We start from the raw sequence: 20,963 nt of genomic DNA, 5'->3' as shown, positions 1-20,963 counted from the left end.
TTGTGCTCTATTTTGTTATACAATATGTCATATGGCATTTGATTGGTCGTTGAATGTATCGTCAGGTTATATTTCAGTGCCGCCCTTATTATTATTTCCGAATAATCTGTTAGATTTAGTTCATCCTTGATGCACCGCGCTTGTTTATGGGAAGCCGGGTGTGGGCAAACATTGTTTTTCCATTTAGGTGTCAAAGATTGGGATTGTGGCGGGAGCCATTGAGATTGTACATCTTAGAAATCAATTAGGCGGAGCCCCAAGATTGAAACTGTTTTCGTTTTAGAAAGCCAAAGATTGTTTACAACTCGTATAAGAGCTCAATAGAATTGTATGAATGAGGTACGTGGCTGGATTACTTCCACTGGATAAGAAAATACACATTCAGATGATTGGAAATGCCTATCTGGAAATTTGGTTGCTTTAGTTCTTATGGTCTTTGAGAACTAAGCGCCTAGCAGACATGGCTATATCAACTCGACTATTGATTCTGATCAAGAATATACAAATTTTAGGGGGTCGGAAACGCTTCCTTCTGGACGTTACACACATCCACTTCCCCACAAAGGGTAGAAAAATCCTTTTAAATTCAGAGTTCCAAAGAATTCAAAGTATTGATCAAATTAATGGCGCCATTGGACACCGAACAGATCTGGAAAATCTAACGCGACACGCTCTAACTTGGGCAGCAAATTTGCCAATTTGCCACTCTGTGCAAATTGTTTATGCAAACTATTGCATAAGTGCAGTCTATTAGCATTAATAACCTGTCGAGACAAATGACCGGCACGGGCTGCGCAAATTCCAATGGAATTACTTCACTACACACTGCCAAAGGTTTCGAATACTCGATTAATTAGAATGTCAATATCAGCGACAGCCCCTCAGGCAGGGTTACGTAACGCGCCATCCACCGACCCTTTGTAAATAATTTCTGATTGATCACTCGTTGGGTAGCCGCTACTTCGATTGTTTGAGTTTTCAGAGCCCGAACTATTTATCGCAAAGATTAAAGATGGTACAATATAAAATATATAAAGATAAAAGCATATATTTCTTGATTGTGGCTTTGTACACCATCGAATTGGTATTATATGTCAAAGATTGTTGGATAGCCACGAGACATATGAATATAACAAAGAGTTGGCTCATTTTGCTTTGATTGGACATGATAGAACTTTTAAGAAAATCGTAAATGTTAGAGAAACTCATTTCCTAACTCTCCGATTCGTCGTTGGATAATCGGGATTCTGATTCTAAGTATCTACACTGAGAGAATAATGGCATAGAAATCACTTTTATTAAAATATAAATGTACTGAGAAGTCTATTTAATCTTAACATATTAAATATGTAAGAAGGTATTTAATTTAAATATAAATTAATTAATAATATTTATATTAAGTTTAAATATTTGCATATTAGTTGTTCGCGAATAATATGCTCGACGGATTTGATTCTAGTGGACTGTATTTATTTTGTTCTTGTCCAGTTCGATGTCTATTTGGTACTGAAAAAAATGCCGTCGCAGCGGCGGTAAGAATATGTGTGTATACAAATTTTCGTCTCTTCCATTCTCTTCTTGTTCTCCTTTGCCGATGGTTCTTCGCTTAGCGATGGACTTGTTATACGTTCCTCAACATCCCGGCCCCCCCTGAAACAAAGTTTCGGAACGGGGCAATACCGCGATTTTAGTAATTGGTCGGGTTAATTCTCCAGATGCGGTCTTGAGCTTGACAGCTCGAACCAGTTCGTCCTTTCCTGGATAGGCTTCTATAACTCTTGCGATGTGCCATGAAGCCGGTGGGCTGTTGGACTCCTTCACAAGCACAACGTCTCCGATCGAGATATTAGGGTTTGACGTGGTCCACTTTGGACTCTGTTGAAGAGTGGTCAGGTACTCCTGATGCCATTGTTTCCAGAAGCCTTGGTACATGGACTGGATACTCTGCCAGTACCCCAATCGACCCACAGTAATGTGACCCAAGTCAGCCTCCGGTATAGTGGTGAATGGTCGTCCAATTAAGAAGTGAGCCGGCGATAAATAGTTGACCTCAGTATCCGGTGTGTAGCATAGAGGACGTGAGTTGACCTGCTGACCTGCGCAAGTAGGGTATGCATCTGCTCAAATGTAAGCATTGAGGTTCAGTGGTGAGATCCGTGGCAAGTTCCAAATGTATTGCCGATGTGACCAGGCAAACGAATAGGCATATATAGCCCTTGCTTATACGTGGTTTGCGAACCTTGCCATCCCTGAGAAGGATTGGCCCAGCATAGTCGCAACCGGTGTTGACAAATGGCACTGCTTGTGTGATACGAATGCTGGGTAGATCAGCCATTCGTTGCTGTGATGTATGCTGTCTTTGTCGAAAGCATGCCAAACATTCGTGCGTTATTTTGCGTACGAGGTTACGTGCGCCAAATATCCAGAACCTTTGCCGAACAATTACGAAGAGTGCAGAAACACCAGGGTGGTGGTTGACCCGGTGCTCGTGTTCCAAGATCAGTTTCGTGATGCGATGAGTCTTTGGCAGCAAAACTGAATGTTTCGCCTCTTCTGGCAATTTAGAGTGATGCAATCGTCCGCCGACCCTGAGTAGATTGTCTTTGTCAATGATTGGTGACAGTTTCACAAGCTGCGATCGGCTCCGTAATGGCTTCTTGGCAAGTAGCAATTGGTAGTCATCTTGAAAGCAGGTTTGCGCGTAACGCAAACACAGAATCCGTGCAGTCCGTATCTCATGAAATGTTAGAGATTGGGAGCTCCTGTCCCGAGATGGATGTTTTGTGCGTTGGATGAAGCGAGGGACAAAGCCAGTAGTGTGCACCAGCTTCCACCAGGAGGAGACTCGGGCTATTAGTTCTTCCAGCGGATTATCCAATTGTGATTCGGCCAATGTAGACAAACAATTGGTTTTGACTTCGTTTTGTATGCCAGTTTCTGAAAGAGTAACGTAAAACTTTGAGTTGTTCAACTTTACCAAGAATTGATCGTTGTCACGTAGCCATGAAGGACCAGTCCACCACAGCCGAAAGTCGATGAGATCGGCAGCCATGAGGCCTCTGGACGCACAGTCAGCTGGGTTTGTTTTGGAGTCCACATGACGCCAAAGTCTCGAATCAACTTTCATAGAGATCGGTTGTGTCGCGCTTGTGCTAAGTTGTTTTCTTTATTCTGCTTTAGCGGAGCATTCTCTTGTGTGCTAAAAATAGCATACATCGTAAATTCGGGTGCTGCTTTGTGCGGTGTCGGCAATTGGACAAAAACAAAAAACACATTTGTGAACGTTTTTACAACTGTATTCACTGCCCTTCGGGCAAGACATTCACCTCAGTCTGCGCACAGCCGCACAAGAGGGGCAATAAAAACTTCGCTTATCAGCTACGGTATAATGAATGCGAATAGTTCATCTGACTCTCGGCTTATCATGACTGATAATGAGAGAATGCTTCTAATATCAGGCAAATTACCTTCTGAGATTCGTTCTGAGTACCGTTGAGAGGCTGAACGCTCTACATGCACAGAAACCACAACAACAGTAACATTCACTAGTGCCACCAACAACACCACCTACACCATGGCAACTGCTACAATAAGCAGTATCTGCCCTGCACTAAGCTTTGATAGCCAAGAAAACTCCATATCCACATGCCCCGACGACACTGAGGCAAAAAGACTTCGCACTGCTGCCGAACGACTTCTGGATGCTCAAAAACGGAGAACGGGCAAAAGAAAAAACGATAGACTTTGTCATCTAAATCTAAACGAGGGAGCGGCGGCCGGGACCTGGGCTTGCCCCCACTACAAGCCAACAGGCAAACACCAACAACAGATTTTCCATTCTTGACACGAACATCCCAAGTGATAGTAATAATGAGGAAGTTCGGATGAATGTCGATGCAGACGCTGGAAATGACCAACTGGATGAACACCTTTATGAAGCAGTTAATACAGACCAGTGTCTTCAAGGAGAATCAACGAGCTCTGGTATTCAGCTTAAGGGCCCTCCAAGCCAACAGGCAAACACCAACAACAGATTTTCCATTCTTGACACGAACATCCCAAGTGATAGTAATAATGAGGAAGTTCGGATGAATGTCGATGCAGACGCTGGAAATGACCAACTGGATGAACACCTTTATGAAGCAGTTAATACAGACCAGTGTCTTCAAGGAGAATCAACGAGCTCTGGTATTCAGCTTAAAGGCCCTCCAAAACCACCGCAAATAGTTGTCAATATTAGCAACTTAAATGACTTATTTGATGTCATAAAGGACGTTGCAAATTTGAATAACGTTGTCGTCAAAGCTAACCAGGGGGAAACGGTCAGAATCCTCCCCAAAGACAGTGATACCTATAGAGCAATTGTGGATTGTTTCGATGTCATTGGAATAGAATTCCACACATACCAATTGCAGACTGAAAAGCCTCATAGAATTGTTGTAAGAGACCTGCATCATAGCACCCTAAACAATGATATTACCGCCGATTTTAAAATGTTGGGCTTCGAGGTCCTTCACATCCATAATCCAAGCTCAAGGACTAACAAGGACGAAAAACTTAATATTTTTTCATTAATATTAAGCCTTGTGCAAAAATTAACGAAATTTACCAAGTCAAGACCCTTTGCCGCCAAAAAATAAGGATTGAAAGGATGCGAAAATCCACAGAGATTGCTCAATGTCGTCGATGCCAGGATTTCGGCCACACAGCCAAATACTGCCGCCGACATCACAACTGTGCCAGATGCGGTGAAAATCACCAAACCTCACAATGCACACGCCCCCTAGATGCACAGCCAACCTGCATTCACTGCTCTGGAAGCCATATGGCCAGTTACAAAGGATGCCAATGGTATCAGGAGTTTCTACGCCGATCAATGGGCTCCGCAAAGAAGGCAATTAATACGAACAGGACGGGTCATGTCCCCTTAAATAATCAAGTGGCATATGCTTACTCTACCACACTTCCTGGAGACCAGCAACAGTTTCCTACCTTGCAGTCTAGTCACAAAAAGGGGGCTAATAGACCAACAATACAGCAGCACCAGCGAAATATTGTTCAGCACCAACCTTTGGTAGGCACTAGAAGTAATACAGGAGCCTCCTATGCTGCCGTAGCAAATGGTAATTCAAATGCAATACCTGCTACACCTGCTCAGCGTCGTTTTCATAGTCTACAAGCGCATCAGCCACAAGGATTGAATAACCAGCAACAGAATTCATATGAAGTTCATGCACTGCTAACAACAGCAGACAAAATTTCAACAATGGCAACAACAGCTCCAACAGCAGCAGCAGCAGCAGTTTCTTATGTGGCTACAGCAAAAGCAGCAAGAACAGCAGCAGCATAACAGGCAAACCAATCAACGCCTTGAAAAACTTGAAAAAATGGTTTTTGAATTGGCCAACACGATTAAGCAATCTAATCTTCAGCTCCAGAACAACGTTTCAGCATCTCAATGAACCCACTAAAGGTTCTCATCTAGAATGCTAACGGCATTTCAGGGAAAGCAAAAAAAGTTGAGCTCTTCGCGCACAAGAATAGCGTTGACATTCTTCTTTTGACAGAGATCAGAATTAAAAGAGGGGCAGCTGTAAAAATAAATGGATATGCCTTCTATCCAGCCTTCAAGCCATCGAGGAATAATAATAGCGTTGGTGGAGTTGCGGTTTTAGTTAAGACTTCGCTTCGTCATTTTCCACAAAGGGTCATTGAGACACGCAGCATGCAAATGTCAGCAGTAAAAGTAGCCACAGGACTGGGCGATGTGGAGCTCAGCGCCATTTACTGCCCTCCCAGTGTCAGGATTGAGGAAAGACATTACATCGATGCACTCCGTGCTTGCGGGCAAAGGTATTTGGTTGGTGGTGACTGGAATGCCCGACACTGGCTGTGGGGAGACACTTACAATTCCCCTAGGGGGCGAGAGCTAGCGGAAGCCATCTCTGCTACTGGCGCTAAGATCCTTGCAACTGGATCACCAACCAGGTACCCATATGTACTCAATCACACGCCGTCCTGCATAGACTTCGCAGTACATCACGGTATTCCTGATTCTCAAGCAACAATAAGTCAGAGCTGGGATCTGGACTCCGACCATCTGGCCTTAGTCATCAGCATTAAAACAGATGGCATTATAGAAAATCCAAGCCCTCATCTAGTCACCAAGCACACTGATCTGCTCGCATTTAGGCAACATTTGGAGAGGTCGATTCAACTGAACGTCACGCTAAACTCTGAGGAAGATATCGAGATGGCTGTAGATAACATCACAGAGAGTATACACATGGCTGCTGCTGCCTCAACGCCCTCGCATCCTCCGACAAGGGCCGCCTATGGAATAGTTCTTACGAGAGAGGCCAGAGAGCTTTTGTCACAAAAAAGGAGACTTCGCAGACGCGAAATCCGATCTCAAGACCCATGGGACCGAATTCTATGGAACCGGGCTGCCAAGCAACTTCGAAACACACTGAGAGAACTTCGAAGCAACTTCTTTGAAAAAATGCTTGCTTCCATGGATTACACCGTGGATGCTAGATATTCGCTTTGGAAGACCACTAAGTCTCTTAAGAGACAACCGTTCAGACAGATTCCCATCCGGTGTCCCAACGGTGAACTTGCTAGAGACGAAGAAGAGCAGGCCAATTCGTTTGCACATCATTTAGGGGACAGGTTCACCCATTACCAATTCGCCACGGAGGCGCAGTACAAAGAGACAAAAGATAGTCTGCAAACACCTCTACTTTCCACACTGAAAGCATTGCCTACTCGGGCGATACTCTACATAGTGCTCATTTTTTACGCCATGTTAAGGATGCAGTTTTTCCCTAAGCAGTGGAAGATAGCAACAATCCTGATGATCTATAAGCCTGGAAAACCGGAGGACGACCCTGAGTTGTATCGGCCAATAAGTCTTTTGTCTTCCTTATCTAAGGTATGGGAGAGGCTTCTTGCCAATCGTCTTGGTAGTATAATCAAGGAATGCCGTATCTTGCCGGATCACCACTTTGGCTTTCGGGAGGGACACGGCAAAGTGGAGCAAGTCCACAGATTGGCAGGACACATCCTACAGGCCTATGATGATCTAGAATACTGCAATGCAGTCTTCATTGATATGCAGCAAGCCTTCGATAGAGTTTGGCATATCGGCCTACTGAACAAAATTAAAAAACTGTTCCCAGCACCATACTACGATGTCCTACGATCATACTTGGAAGAACGTCAGTTTATGGTCAGGTTCAGGAACACACATTCAACACCTTGCCAAATGAGAGCTGGAGTTCCACAGGGCAGCGTCCTTGGCCCGCTGCTTTACTCTATCTATACTGCAGATCTACCCTCCCCAAGCGAGCAACATATGGAGGCCCCCCGTAAGGCTCTGCTTGCTACCTACGCGGACGATATAGCACTGCTCCACAGCTCCAAGTGCCGCCTTGAGGCAGCAGATGGTCTCCAAGAGTACCTCTACTCTTTGGCAGCTTGGTGCAAAAGATGGAATTTAAAAGTCAACCCACTGAAGACCACCAATCCATGCTTCACCCTGAAAGCGCTCATAGACCACACCCCACCCATAAAGTTTGAAGGCGTTACTTTGGACCAACCAGAGCAAGCAAAGTATCTCGATATCACCCTTGATAAGCGTATTACTTTTGGTCCACACTTGAAAGCTACGGCTCGTAAATGTGGGCAAAGAATGCAGCAATTGCGGTGGCTGATTAACAGAAGAAGCATGTCACTGAGAGCCAAAAGAGCAGTTTATGTACACTGTGTAGCCCCGATCTGGCTCTACGGTGTGCAGATTTGGGGTATAGCTGCCAAATCGAACTATAAACGGATACAGGTCTTGCAGAATCGCGCCATGAGGCAAATAACGAACTGCCCTTGGTACGTGCGCGGCTCCACCCTACATCGGGATTTGAATCTTCATACAGTAGAGGATCAGATTGGAAGGCACACCAGCAGATACAGTGACAGGCTAATTAGACACCATAGTATGCTCGCCAGACGATTACTACCTGCCAGGCCTTTGAGGCGGTTGAAGAGATTGGGTTTTGCCAAAACTATTGGCCAACTCTAAGTTTCCCTCCCAATATTATAATATTATATTTTTTGTAAGTCCTCTCGCATTTAGCATTAGGTTTGGCTACCCCAATATTATTTACCAGTGATGTTAAGATACGTTATATGCAATGTACGGATTCAACGCTTAATAAAAAAATAAAAAAAAAAAATAAAAAAATGACGCCAAGCATGGCATGGAATGGAATCCAGAATTTCCGAGGTTCGATTCCCAACAAACGTCTTCAGCTGGGCTGGTGCATATGATAACCACGATAATACAATTGTAGAGTCGCACCATGCAAATACAGTTGTATCTTTGTGTCGTAATCCAGCCTTAATTGATCGTATGAGTTGGCTCAGAAGAAGTGCTCCGCAAAGCTCCAGGCGTGGCAAGGATTGCTTTCTTGAGTGGAGCCACCCTTGTCTTTGCAGCCACTAAAAATACGGACACAGAGCCGTCGTCGTGTATTACTCTGCTGTAAACTACAGCCGCGTATGCCTTGATAGAAGCATCGGAGAATCCGTGCAACTCGATGTTGTCTGCGTAGTTGACAACCAAACGTGGTAGTTGAAACTGCTGCAATGTGTCGAGGTCAGCGCGCCACTTCAGCCAATTGTCCGCCAGTTTTGTTGGAAGTGGATCATCCCAATCCAGATTGAGTAACCATAGTCGCTGAAAAAGAATCTTGAACTGAACCACGACGGGTGCCAAGAGTCCAAGTGGGTCGAATATCCGTGAAACATCGGACAAGACTTGTCTTTTTGTGCAGTTAGGATTTGCAGATAGACCCACATTGTATGTTAGCGTGTCCTTTCCAGGATGCCAGTAGAGTCCCAGAACCTTTACTGGTGACCATTGAGTTGGTTGTGTGTAGGCGTCGGTATCCTCCTCTGCTATGCCTTTGGTATTGGATACCCATTTATAAGTTCGTTCCGGTTCCGCAGTAGCTCATCCTCACTGTTTGATCCAGTAAGAACATCGTCAACGTAGAAATCTTCCAGTTGGATTTTTGCAGCATTCGGAAATTCATGATGATGATCCGAAGCCAGTTGTTGCAACACCCGAACCGCTAGGAATGGCGCACATGAAGTTCCGTAGGTGACGGTACATAGTTGAAAGTGTTTGATTGGATCGGTTGGATCTTCCCTCCAAACGATTCTCTGAAAATCTCGATGCTTATTGCAGACCCATATTTGGCGGAACATTTTCACAATATCCGCTGAGAATACGAATTTGTAAATTCTGAAGCGCAGGCACACAGCAAACAGATCGCGTTGAATGCTCGGCCGTGTAAAGAGAGTGTCGTTCAAAGTCTTACCATTGGCGTCGCGGAATGACCCGTCGAAAACTACTCGGAGTTTTCGACCCAACACAGGGTGGTGTGGCATGTAGAAATGTTGCCCAGAGGTGAGTTCTTCCGTTGGCAGTTGTCGCATGTGTCCCAAAGTCTGATATTCTCGCATGAAATGTATGTATTGTATTCGTAGCTGCTCATTCTGTTGCAAGCGACGTTCAACCATTTTGAAACGCTGTAGATCTCCTTGTAGAGTATCTCCAAATTCCGGGTGTGTGGTGTGGAATGGAAGCTCCACGATATACTTCCCATTTGCATCGCGAGTGTGTGTGGTGAGAAAGTGTTTCTCGACCTGTTCATCTTCGGGTTCAAGTTTGGTCGTGCAGTCGACGTTCTCCAGCTCCCAAAACTTCTGGAGCGAAGCATCTATATCCAATGTTGTTGTTAGTGAAATTGCGTTGCTTGCTTGGGGTGTCATGAGTGCCGTAATAACCCATCCAAAAATTGATGAAATGGCGATAAGATTGCCCTTGCTGTAATACATCTTCCTTCCTGTAAATGTAGACCATACGTGTTCGCTACCCAATAGTATGTCAATTGGTGCGTTTGTGCAGAAGTGTGTGTCAGCCAATTGAAGATCACTAAACACATCGAGTGCCGATGCATCAATGTTTTGCCTTCCCATTGATGAAGTGATTCTGCCAAGTACATGGGCGTGTACAGTCAAATAATCCTCAGAAATTCGGGACTTGATGTGAAGTGTGCTGAATCCCCTTGTGGTGTCGGCTTTTACTGAAGATATTCCCGAAACAAGGATGCGTGACTGTGACCGTGCCAATCCAAGAGCGTGAATGCAACGTTCCGATATATACGAGTGTTCTGAGCCAGTATCCAATAAGAGGCGACATGTTATGTAGTCCCCATTTGCGTTTTTAACATAAACCATGGCCGTGGGTAATGTGCTTCTGTTCAATCCTTTTGCTTGAGTAGATTGTGCAGTGCCTTGCGCACATACAATCGATGGTGTGCCCTCTGCTTGGGCAATGTGACTTGAAGTCACCGAAGTGTTATAATGCGCGTTTGAATTGCTCTGATTATCCCCTTTTGTTTGCGCAAAGGTCCCGATAATACCCGATGTAGTATCTGGTAAATGGAGTAGTGAATGGTGATGACCTTTGCATTGTTTACATGTGTATTTTGATTTACACTTGTTGCTCAAATGACCAGGCTTCAAACAGTTATAGCATAGATTTTTATCTTTTACAAAAGAGCGCCTTTGCAAACCTGTCATTTCCAAAAATTGTGGACAGCCATACAGAATGTGTTGTGTCGAATGGCATTTGGTGCAGTTGCTGCCTTCAACTGGCACCATCGAGTGTGTGATTCTTTTTGATTTGTCCCCGTGAGTTACTGTTTTCCCTTCAGACGCAGGCTCCCCTTTGCTTAGTTCCAATTCCTCGCAACGAGCATCCAAGAACTTGAAGAAGTCGTCGAGAGTGGGTGAGTCTTTATTCAAACTGCGTTCAATCCACCTGCGCCTCGTGTCGGCATCAAGTTTTTCCAGTGCTAGATATATAATCCAACAGTCGCGTCCCGTTTGATTTACGGCGTCCAGACCACGTACAATTTCGTTTGCACCGTCGGACACTTTACGCAAAATCGCCGCATCAGTTTTAGTAGTTGTGGGCAACCTCATAAATTGTTCCAAAAACGAGTTTACGATATGCCTCGGCCGATTGTACCTTTCCTTGAGACGCTCCCATGCAGTGTTGTAAGCAGTGTCCGTGATCGCCAAATGTCGTACCAAGTTGGCAGCCTCATCGATGAGTAGTGTTTTCAAATGATGAAACTTCTGTGTGTTCGTCAAATGCTGCTTGCTATGAATTGTACTTTCATAGATATCCTGAAATGCTGGCCACTCTGTGTAGCTGCCAGCGAACCGTTTGATTTGAATTTTTGGCAATTCGCTCTGTATTGGTGTGCGTCTAAACTCGACGCTCTCGCTCTCTCCAGCAGCACGCATAGACATGTTCGTCGTGTTCTGGTTTGCAGCTAACTGTTCAAATAGCTGTTGTTGCTGTTGTAGCAGGCTGAGTACTGCGTCGTTGTTTAGATGAAGCTCTCTGCTGCCATCCCCTTTGATCGTTGCAGTTGTAGTTGGTTGTACCAACCCCTTTTTCTCCAAAATCATTGCATGTGCCAATAGATACTTTTCCTCGTAGAGTGCATTGTCTTCCTCTGGATCCCCATACCCATCCACGTGTTCGAGAAGGGCTATGGAATCTGCAAGTTGTGAGAACTCTTTCCAAGCCGATTGGAGCAGTTCCATTCGTGAGGTGACCTGCGCCGTTGTAGTTGGTTCCTCCCCTTCAGCACAAGGCAATGCGCGTGTGATAATGGCCTTGAGTCTGCCACGGGCTTTTACCAATGCCTTTAATTGTTCCATTGTAAACAATTTTCAATGAACACCAAAGCACACAAAACTGTTCAAGAATCCGGCTCGAAGGACCAAAGAATGTTCGCGAATGATATGCTTGACGGATTTGATTCTAGTGGACTGTATTTATTTTGTTCTTGTCCAGTTCGATGTCTATTTGGTACTGAAAAAAATGCCGTCGCAGCGGCGGTAAGAATATGTGTGTATACAAATTTTCGTCTCTTCCATTCTCTTCTTGTTCTCCTTTGCCGATGGTTCTTCGCTTAGCGATGGACTTGTTATACGTTCCTCAACATTAGTGTTAAAATGTAAGTAAAAGCACATCTATTTTAATATTTAAAAGCTTATCTCTCTGGGTTCGAATTCCACTATTGAAACGAGAAGATCAGGCAATGGTGGCGGTTCGTATTTCTGATCCAACTTTTTAAAGCATCCACCCAACTGTTTCATGATTCCGCCTGTTTAAGCCATCAGAACACGGTCCATTTTGATACGTTGTATATAAGTAACAATTTTTAAGGTTTTGGCATTCCTTAAATTGTTTGTGTGGTGGGGTGGGGTGGGGTGGGGTGTGGCAGGTAGGCAGCACATGCCAAACTGGTGGCCGGATGGGGCAAAGCTTTCTTTCTCTCTCTTTCTAGTAAAAGCAACAGAAATAAAAACAAAAGCCGATAAGTCTGTTTTTGCAACGACAGAAAAAAGTCAAAAGCAAACGGCGTCTGCCTTCCTCCTGCCCAACTCTCTCTCTCTATCTCTCTCTTTTTCAAGCTCTCTCTCTCCCCCTGAGTCGCCACTTTGCAGTACGGACTCTACGGATTGATGGGGAGACGTGGCCGTAGCTGTGACTGTGGGTGTGTGCGCAGTAAAGTGCGACATATTGCTGCTGATTAAGTAGCGTTCGTTTTTAATAAAAGTACGACAAGCAAATAAAACAACAAGTTGCACAAACAGTGATGGCAGCGTGACACGAGCTCAGGTGGTAAAAATCACAATATGTATCGAGTATTAGACCTTCTTCGTAAATACTATAATAAAATAACATTAATTCATTCAAGGTTCAGAATCAATAATATTTTCCTGAGTTCTAGAAGCTTGGAACTGTTTAGACATATGTTTAGACATATAATAAGGTTTTAAAGAAAGGGCTATAAGGGCTCTAGAGTTATCCCTTGATGAGTAATTTATTCCTTGTGCTAAGACATGGAAACACAGTTGTTAAATTGGCCAATAATCCATTAGCCTGGACTAAAACTTCCATATATGTACTTACGATATGATAGTTTAATTTCCAGCTAATCCCTTGGGCTCCTGACATGACAGCTTTGTCACGCTGTCATCTCTGGGGCAGAAACACACACTTACCGTTGGATGATATATACAGAAGCTTCGGCGAGCGGGCGAGCTCGCTCGGCAATCGTTTACTCGCCTTCGTCCTTGTGCACGTCCTCGTGCTGTCACAGCAATCGCCCTTGCAGAAGGTTACGCTGCCGGGCCGCCGTTGGCACGTGGCCCATGCCCCGTTATGTGGCTGCCTCGGAAGTGTGTCGGGGGGGGAGGGCATGGACAACGACAACCAGAACGACAATGGGGGTTTGGTTTTAGCGTGCTGCCATATGTTTCCGGCAAGTGTCCGCCCAACTCCTTCTCCCTGGTGCTCCCCTCTTACACTTGGAGTGGCAGCTCGCTCGCTCTCTCGCTCCTTCCCCTCCCCCTGTGAGGCATGAAAAAAGTTGAAATCTGCAGTGCCAACAACAAGTAGACGAGGGGTGAAAAGGAGCGGGGAGTCGGGGCTGTAACCTGATCCCACTTCCTTCGACTGGGGGACCGACACCTTCTGTCGCCGCCGACGCATCGCTCTGATTTATCTGTGCCACAGCCACATCATATCCATAAAAGTATATCCCATTCGCAAACAGGGTGTTTCATTTTGATGATTTTATTGTTTTCGAAAATCAGCTAGAATTTCGAGTGTGGTCTAACAATATTTCATACAAGAGTGCGTACAATCAGAGCTATATGCTACATATACATACTATATACTGTATATTCGTACATATGTTAATAGGTTTCTTTATTTAGTTAGGGTTTCCGAACAGTACAATATCAAGCTTACAAAAGTCAAGAGATCCGATTGGATGTCTAACAATATTTCATACAAGAGTGCGTACAATCAGAGCTATAAGCTACATATACATACTATATACTATATATTCGTACATATGTTAATAGGTTTCTTTATTTAGTTAGGGTTTCCGAACAGTACAATATCAAGCTTACAAAAGTCAAGAGATCCGATCGGATGTCGGACCAAAGCATTCGAATAAATATCTCAATAATAGGAATAAATAATAAATATACAACAATCTGGAGTCGAGACAAAGTTTTGGAATAGCTGGATCTGAGGCTTTTCAATTTGTTTGGTTGCCTGGAAATTATGTTAATTTCGGGCCGAAATTCCTCTTTCTCTCTGTCCGTCTTTCTCTGTTGTGGACACCATTCTACGAAATCCAGCTATTCCCGTAAGATACTCATACATTTTCTCCCTAGTAATTTTTATACTTTTTTTTTTCTCTCTGTAAAATATGTAAATACGATATGAATAACAAAACAAAATATCAGCTAAAAGCGGAAAAGGGTAGAGGGAAAGTATGAAAACAAAGCCTTTTCTTTCAAGTCTATGAATATCGTAAATATAAGAGTATAATATCATATCTGTATAGGGTTTTATTTGGTCAAAGCTCTATAAAAAAAAAATCCAAATTTATTTTCATGCGCCGTGTGGTATGTTCTGTTTCCATTTCGCTTTGCCACGAATCATTTCGATTCGATTTGAAATTTATGTACAAAGTTCGTGCTGCAATTAAACGTAATACGAAACGAGGGGGAACGTTGTGAGTTGCTGCGGACACCGCAACTCTACATTTATACCCGATACTTAGTCAGTATGGCTCTCCTCCGGCAGACGTCGCTAATATTAAACGACACGACAAAGAGTGCGTGCGAGAGAGACAGAAAATCAGGCTGAGCGAGTCGTCGGGCGATGCGTAACCACTGCAAATTGATTTGTTCCTTTTGGCTATAAAAATGATCTGATCTGATCCAGATCTGATAGATATGGTCACTATCTATGATTCTGCGTTTTTAGTTTTCTCGTATCCTCAATATTGTGGATGCAACAGATTTTCGTCCTTTGTGGGGGCGGAAGTGGGCGGGGCGAAGTTTTGAAATATTTTTGTAGCAGTGACATATCACAGAAGTCTGGATCCAAAACATCGTTGCTCTAGCTCTTATAGTCTTTGAGCACTAGGCGCTGAAGGGGACGGACGGACGGACGGACGGACGGACGGACGGACAGACGGACAGACAGACAGGGCTCAGTCGACTCGGCTATTGATGCTGATCAGGAATAAATATACTGTATGGGGTCGGAAACGATTCCTTCTGGACGTTACACACATCCACTTTTACCACAAATCTAATATACCCCAATACTCATTTTGAGTATCGGGTATAAAAACCATTATGTGGACGATTTGGTGCATGGTTTTTTCATCCGAAGAATCGGCTGTGAGAGTCGTGAAGGAGATAGTTGACATTCACAAAAAGGGAGGATTCGAACTGAGAAAGTTTGTGTCCAATTCGAAATTCTTCAACAAGGTTTTTTGTAACGAACAAGTACCATAACTCTTGATAGGGATGAATCTTCGCATTATCAAAAGGTCCTGGGAATGTACTTGTGTACACGCAGCGACGAATTTGGGTTCTCACTTTCGTTTAACAAAATTGACGCATCAATCTTTTCAGAATCAAGAATACCGTCTAAGCGAGAAGTATTGCGAGTGGTTATGTCTGTGTTTGACCCATTTGGAACTCTAGCCGAATATTCCCTGATCGCTAAACTTCTTCTGCAGTCAATATGGCAAAGGCGAACAGGGTGGGACCAGCCAATTGAGGGCGACGATATAAAGCAATGGAAATGTTGGTTGCGCAGCCTAAGCCAAGCATGCAAGATAAGGATACCCCGATGTTACGCTGAAGAGTTCTTTGGGGAACCAAGTAAACTACACATATTTTGCGATGCGAGTGAGTCAGCTTATGCAGGAGTTGGATACTGGCGCATACGTTCGAAATCTGGATGGAAGTCCGCATTTATAATGGGAAAGACCTAGTGTGCCCCAATGAAACTCTTGAAGAGAGCCATACTGACTAAGTATCGGGTAAAAATGTAGAGTTGCGGTCTCCGCAGTAACTCACAACGTTCCCCCTCGTTAATAATGGCATACACCGCATCTGGATACGATTCCTTAAATTCAAGTGCGTTTCTATTTTTCACATATTGAGCAGAGGCCGGTGAACATTTGGCTCCAAAGGTGATGACCTTTGAGCATTTCATACTCCTTCATCTCGTCGCCTGGATTCTTCCTCCATAGTATGCGTTGGGCACATCGATCCTCCTTTCGTATTATGACTTGGTGGTGCTATGTCAGCACAGACTCCAAGCGGTTTCTGTCTGAACCTCATAAGAATGTCCGTTAAGGATTGATACCCGTCGGGGCCAGTCATGAGCATGGAGTTTAACGACACTCCATCGACTTCTGCAGCCGCGTCGAAAACAATTCTAAACTGGCCGGGCTTGTTAGGATTTAAGACCCCAAAATGAGGCAGGAACCATTCTTTTTTCTTGTCCACTTCCAGTTCATTGCTTGTGATATGCCGAATGTATGACTTTGCTTCGTATGCTTCCATCAGGTCGCAGTATTTTCTGTAGTACTCTGGATCATGTATAAATTTTCTTTCCAAAGACAATTGTCTCTTTATTGCCATTTTCTTGCTGTCAGGCAAGACGACGTCATCCACTTTCCATAGTAATCCCGTTTCAAAACGGTCACCAATACGTTTTGTCGTGGTTGATAGCAATCGGTTCGATCTCTCAGTTTCTCGACCTTCTACGTGGTTCTTCACAATCCGCACATCCATTTCCGAATTCGTGATGTAGTCTCGCACCAACTGTTCAATGTGCTCGTCATTGTGTTTAACCAGATGTACGGCCTTTACATTACTCATGGGTCCTGATTCTCCGCGACATTTTCCATACGCAACCCATCCCAGATTGGTTAATGCAATGGCTGGCCCAACGTATCCCATTTGCTTTGGAGCTATCAAATGTAGGTTATCTAGTCCGATTAGTATTTCAGGTCTAGCATTTCTATAGCCTTTCACAGGAATACTCTTTATGTGTGGGTATTGCGAACTTAGCTCAGACATGTTTACGGATTGCTTCGGCAGCCGTAAATCCTTAATAGTCCTTACTCCGTTTAGTGCATAGACCTTGCCTCCACGTTCATCAGATATTCCAATATTAAATCGGCTGACCAATTCCGTTGATGTCTTTTCTCCAAACCATTGCAATGTCAGACTTTCTTTGGGCCCATGTAATCCTAACTCGTCTGCCAGGTTTTCATTTATAAGGGTTACTGCAGAACCTTCATCCAAAAAGGCGTGGCACCTCACTATTTTATTTTTAGCATGAAGATTAACAGGCAATATCTTAAACAAAATCATTGAGCTAGCCTCATGCGTTGCTGTTCCTGTGAACTTTACTTCCTCGCCTGGTTGATTAACTGATTCTGCATGGAGCAAATGGTGAATGCGTTTGGCACATCCATCAAGTCCACATTGGTGATGTCGTCTACATTTTTGACTACGATGGCCGTACTTTAGGCAATTGAAGCATAATTTTCTTTCCCTTACATGCTGCCATTTTTTTTTCAAGTTCTAACTGGGCAAATGAGTTACAGTTTTCCAAGTCGTGTTTCCCATTGCAGGCGGAGCACGCCTTCATGGTTACAAGTCCGATGTCGTTTGCATGGAATAGTCTCGACTTTTCCTTCTTTGGCTTGAACGTCGCCTGATCGTCAACCAATCCTGCGTCTTGCACTTCTTCGGCCAATCCCTGAAGCCATAGACTTAAATGACTGATCGATTTTTCATCTCCTAGTTGCTTGGAATGGCGTGCCCACTCCAGTCTCTGTTGCACTGGCAACTTTAAGATTAACTCCTCCATTAATGTTGGGTTTTTTAACTGCTGATGTGCGTTAGCTGCTTCTAAGAATGAAGCCAAGTTTTGTACCTTCATTTTGAACTCTACTAATTGTTCCAATCTCCCTTCGCGAATGCTCGGAAATTCTCTAACGCGACTAATCTGGCTTTTTACGAGTTTCTTCGGTCTACCAAAATTTTGTTTAAGGGTCTCTAAAATATTTGAAACGTTAGAACTGTGAATAAGCAAACATTCAACGGTCTCCCTAGCCTTGCCCTTTATTGCCTTTTGGAGGCGTAACAAATTTTGCCTGTCACTGTATCCGTACTCTGCAGTGGTCATAGTGAAAGCTTCGTTGAACATTGGCCACTCTTCGGGAGCACCATTAAACTCCGGTAGATCGTACAATTTTCTTTGCGTTTCCTGAGAAGGAACCGGTTGCCTTGGTGATGAGACTGCGTCTGATATCACTGAGGGCTCAGCCGTGGTTGATTGTGGTCCTGGCTCGCCAGTTTTCCTTCCACTAATACCAAGGGATCGCAGAAGTATATTAGTTTTTTCCATTTGAATTTGATTCATCCGCAGAACTTCCATTTGGAACTGCTGCATTTGGATTGCATTGGCCCGCTGACCTTCTTGCATTTGGCGCCACATCTCTATCATAACGTTAACAACGCCATGTGATTGGGCTTCTTTTGATGTGCCGGGCCCGGCCCCCTCCATATTTGAGGCTTCACCTTCCGCGGTTTCTCTTTCCACTTTTCCCATCTCAACGTTGTCCTCGTCCATTTCATCCGTTGCCCTTAATTTGCTCATTGCTCTGGTAATCAACAAAATCAACAATCAAATTGGCACTTACCAAACAAACCACAATCCAGAAATTTTCACTCGATTTCATCCGCCAACTGCGCACTCAAGCCTCTAGTTGCTGGCCCGCAAGAACTTCGTTGGTTAGATCGAGATGGCAGTATGTGCACGATCTCGCATACATACATATAGATTTGCGCTTTTTTTAGCTGCCTGACTTGCGCACCCACGTTGGCCTTCGTGTTCTGCAATGTTTATTATCCACCCACGAGCGAGATGACCGTCTCCTTGTGGGTTCCGTCGCTTCTCCAATGTCCAGTATACTTCAGTGCTTGCCCCACGAGTCTCTGCCCGTCTTCATACAAACTCCAAGAACTCTAGCGTCATTGGCTTCCAAGAAGCGAAATAAAAGATGTTGAGTCCAGGAACGTGAGAATTGCGTATAAAACACAATCGCTTATCTTCATAGGTACTTAGGCGTTGGTTGCGTTTTATTTCCTATTTGCAAAAGGAGGTTAATACATTTTATTCTTATATGTAGGTAATATATCTACGCACGCATCGTCTTTTCTCCCCGCTCTTTCTTCGACTGCTCAAACTAATGTGACATTCTTGTCTTTTCATAGTGTGGCCATTTTTCTTCTCTCTTTTTTCCTTATGTAGGGTATCTGTGCCCTTGCTTAAAACTAAGTATATATAAGCTAATTTTTCTCGACAACAGTGAGATCTAACAGAAGTACGGATACCAAATTTGGTTACTCTTGCGTTAATAGTCTCTGAGATTTGTGGATGTCCCAGATTTTCGTCCTTTGCGGGGGCGGAAGGGGGTGTGGCGAAATTTTGACACAAAACGGTCAAGGTCCGATATTACAGGAGTGTGGATACCAAATTTGGTTGCTCTGGCTCTTACAGGTTCTAAGATCCTTGAACTCATATTTTGCAATTGGCAAAACCGACCATGAAACCTGTGCGTTAGAGAGAGACAGAGCGAAAAAAAAATTAAATTGTTTTCTTGATGCTGGCTATAATAATAATACGATCCAATTCAGATTCTGCAGTCTAAAAGATATGGCCATTCTCTACGATTCTGCGTTTATGGTTTTATCGTATCTTTAAAAATGTGGATGCGAAATTGTTCGGGCCAGCCGCTGAAGAATAACCGTAACTTTAACATTATTATTGTATGAGCAGAGAGAGCCGCCTATGTTGTAAAACGTTGACGTTCTGCAGAGCTGCTGCGCTCTCCTGCTAAAGGGGCTCTCTGCCGCCGCCACTTCGGCAACTACTTTGATCTGCTGCCGCCACTTCGGCAATCACTTTGATCTAACGCCGTCGTCTATAGTTTGGTTCTATGCTAACCCCTCTGCGTATTGGTTGCATATCGATCTCGCATAAGGTTTATCTGGCAATAGCAAGCAATCGGCTTCCGCTAAGCCACCAAGATTAAATACGAATTATAAAGTTTAACCCGAAATCTCTTTTCATTTTTGAAACACATAGGTGCCAAAAAGGCTTGGCATCTCAAACATTGGTGACCACCCGACGTGATATAAAACCATTGCTTAATCGCGTTCCGTTAAAACACTTATTATTTATACAATATTTTGTTGTTGGGTAGTTTAACTACCAACAAATACATTTGGGTGCACGTTGAAAAACAGTTTAAAGTGCAAATTCAGTGAGAGTGCGGCTGGAATATTTAAAGACAAATTCCGTCGAATCTCTCATTCTCGCTCTCGCGTCTATACATCGTCGCTTAAGCGGTATTTCATTTTCCGTTGTTGTGTCGAATTGCACAACGGTTAACATGGACAACGATCCGAATACAGGCGCGGGCGGAAATATTGTGGTGGCTGATTCCAGACTGAGTCTGTATAAGCGTAAAAGTCAGTCATTATATGATCGATTGCACAGGCTTGGCGAATCCTTCGCGGGGAATAAAATCGATAAGCTGACCGCCGCGGAAGTCGAGGTGCGCCTTGATATGTTGGCAGAAATTCGAGAGGAATTTAATAAGGCCCATAATGAGTTGGAGGCTCTCGATCAAAACGAGATTGGGAGTGAGCTGCGCGAAATCTTCGATACTCTTTTCATATCGTTGAAAGCTGAGTTGCTGGCTGCTGTTGAAGTAAGCCAGCCACACGCCGCTGCCCATTCTACGACTCTGCCAAGCCATTCCGGACATAGTACCATCATCATGGCTCACAAGCAGCGACTTCCTGAGCTGAAGGTGCCTAAGTTTTCTGGTGGATACGTCGAGTTCTCGGATTTTATGGCAATGTTCAAATCGGTGATTGAAGCGGATGCGGATCTCAGTGACATC

At 44.1% G+C, this 20,963-nt stretch overlaps 1 protein-coding gene across 1 annotated transcript; it reads right to left on the bottom strand.

Moving 5' to 3' along the window:
- Window positions 1-1,429: 1,429 nt before the first annotated feature.
- LOC117190941 lies at window positions 1,430-12,108 on the bottom strand. The gene is made up of 2 exons (XM_033395938.1): window positions 9,381-12,108; window positions 1,430-2,937 (listed from the first exon to the last, which is right to left on the bottom strand). The coding sequence occupies exons 1-2, from the start codon at window positions 11,800-11,802 to the stop codon at window positions 2,051-2,053; spliced, it is 3,309 nt and encodes a 1,102-aa protein (XP_033251829.1). The 5' UTR covers window positions 11,803-12,108; the 3' UTR covers window positions 1,430-2,050.
- Between the last annotated feature and the right edge of the window lie 8,855 nt (window positions 12,109-20,963).

Source organism: Drosophila miranda, assembly GCF_003369915.1.
Source record: "Drosophila miranda strain MSH22 chromosome Y unlocalized genomic scaffold, D.miranda_PacBio2.1 Contig_Y1_pilon, whole genome shotgun sequence".
Lineage (NCBI taxonomy): Eukaryota > Metazoa > Arthropoda > Insecta > Diptera > Drosophilidae > Drosophila > Drosophila miranda.
The sequence above is the reverse complement of the archived record's forward strand: the minus strand, read 5'-3'. Positions and strand labels throughout refer to the sequence as shown.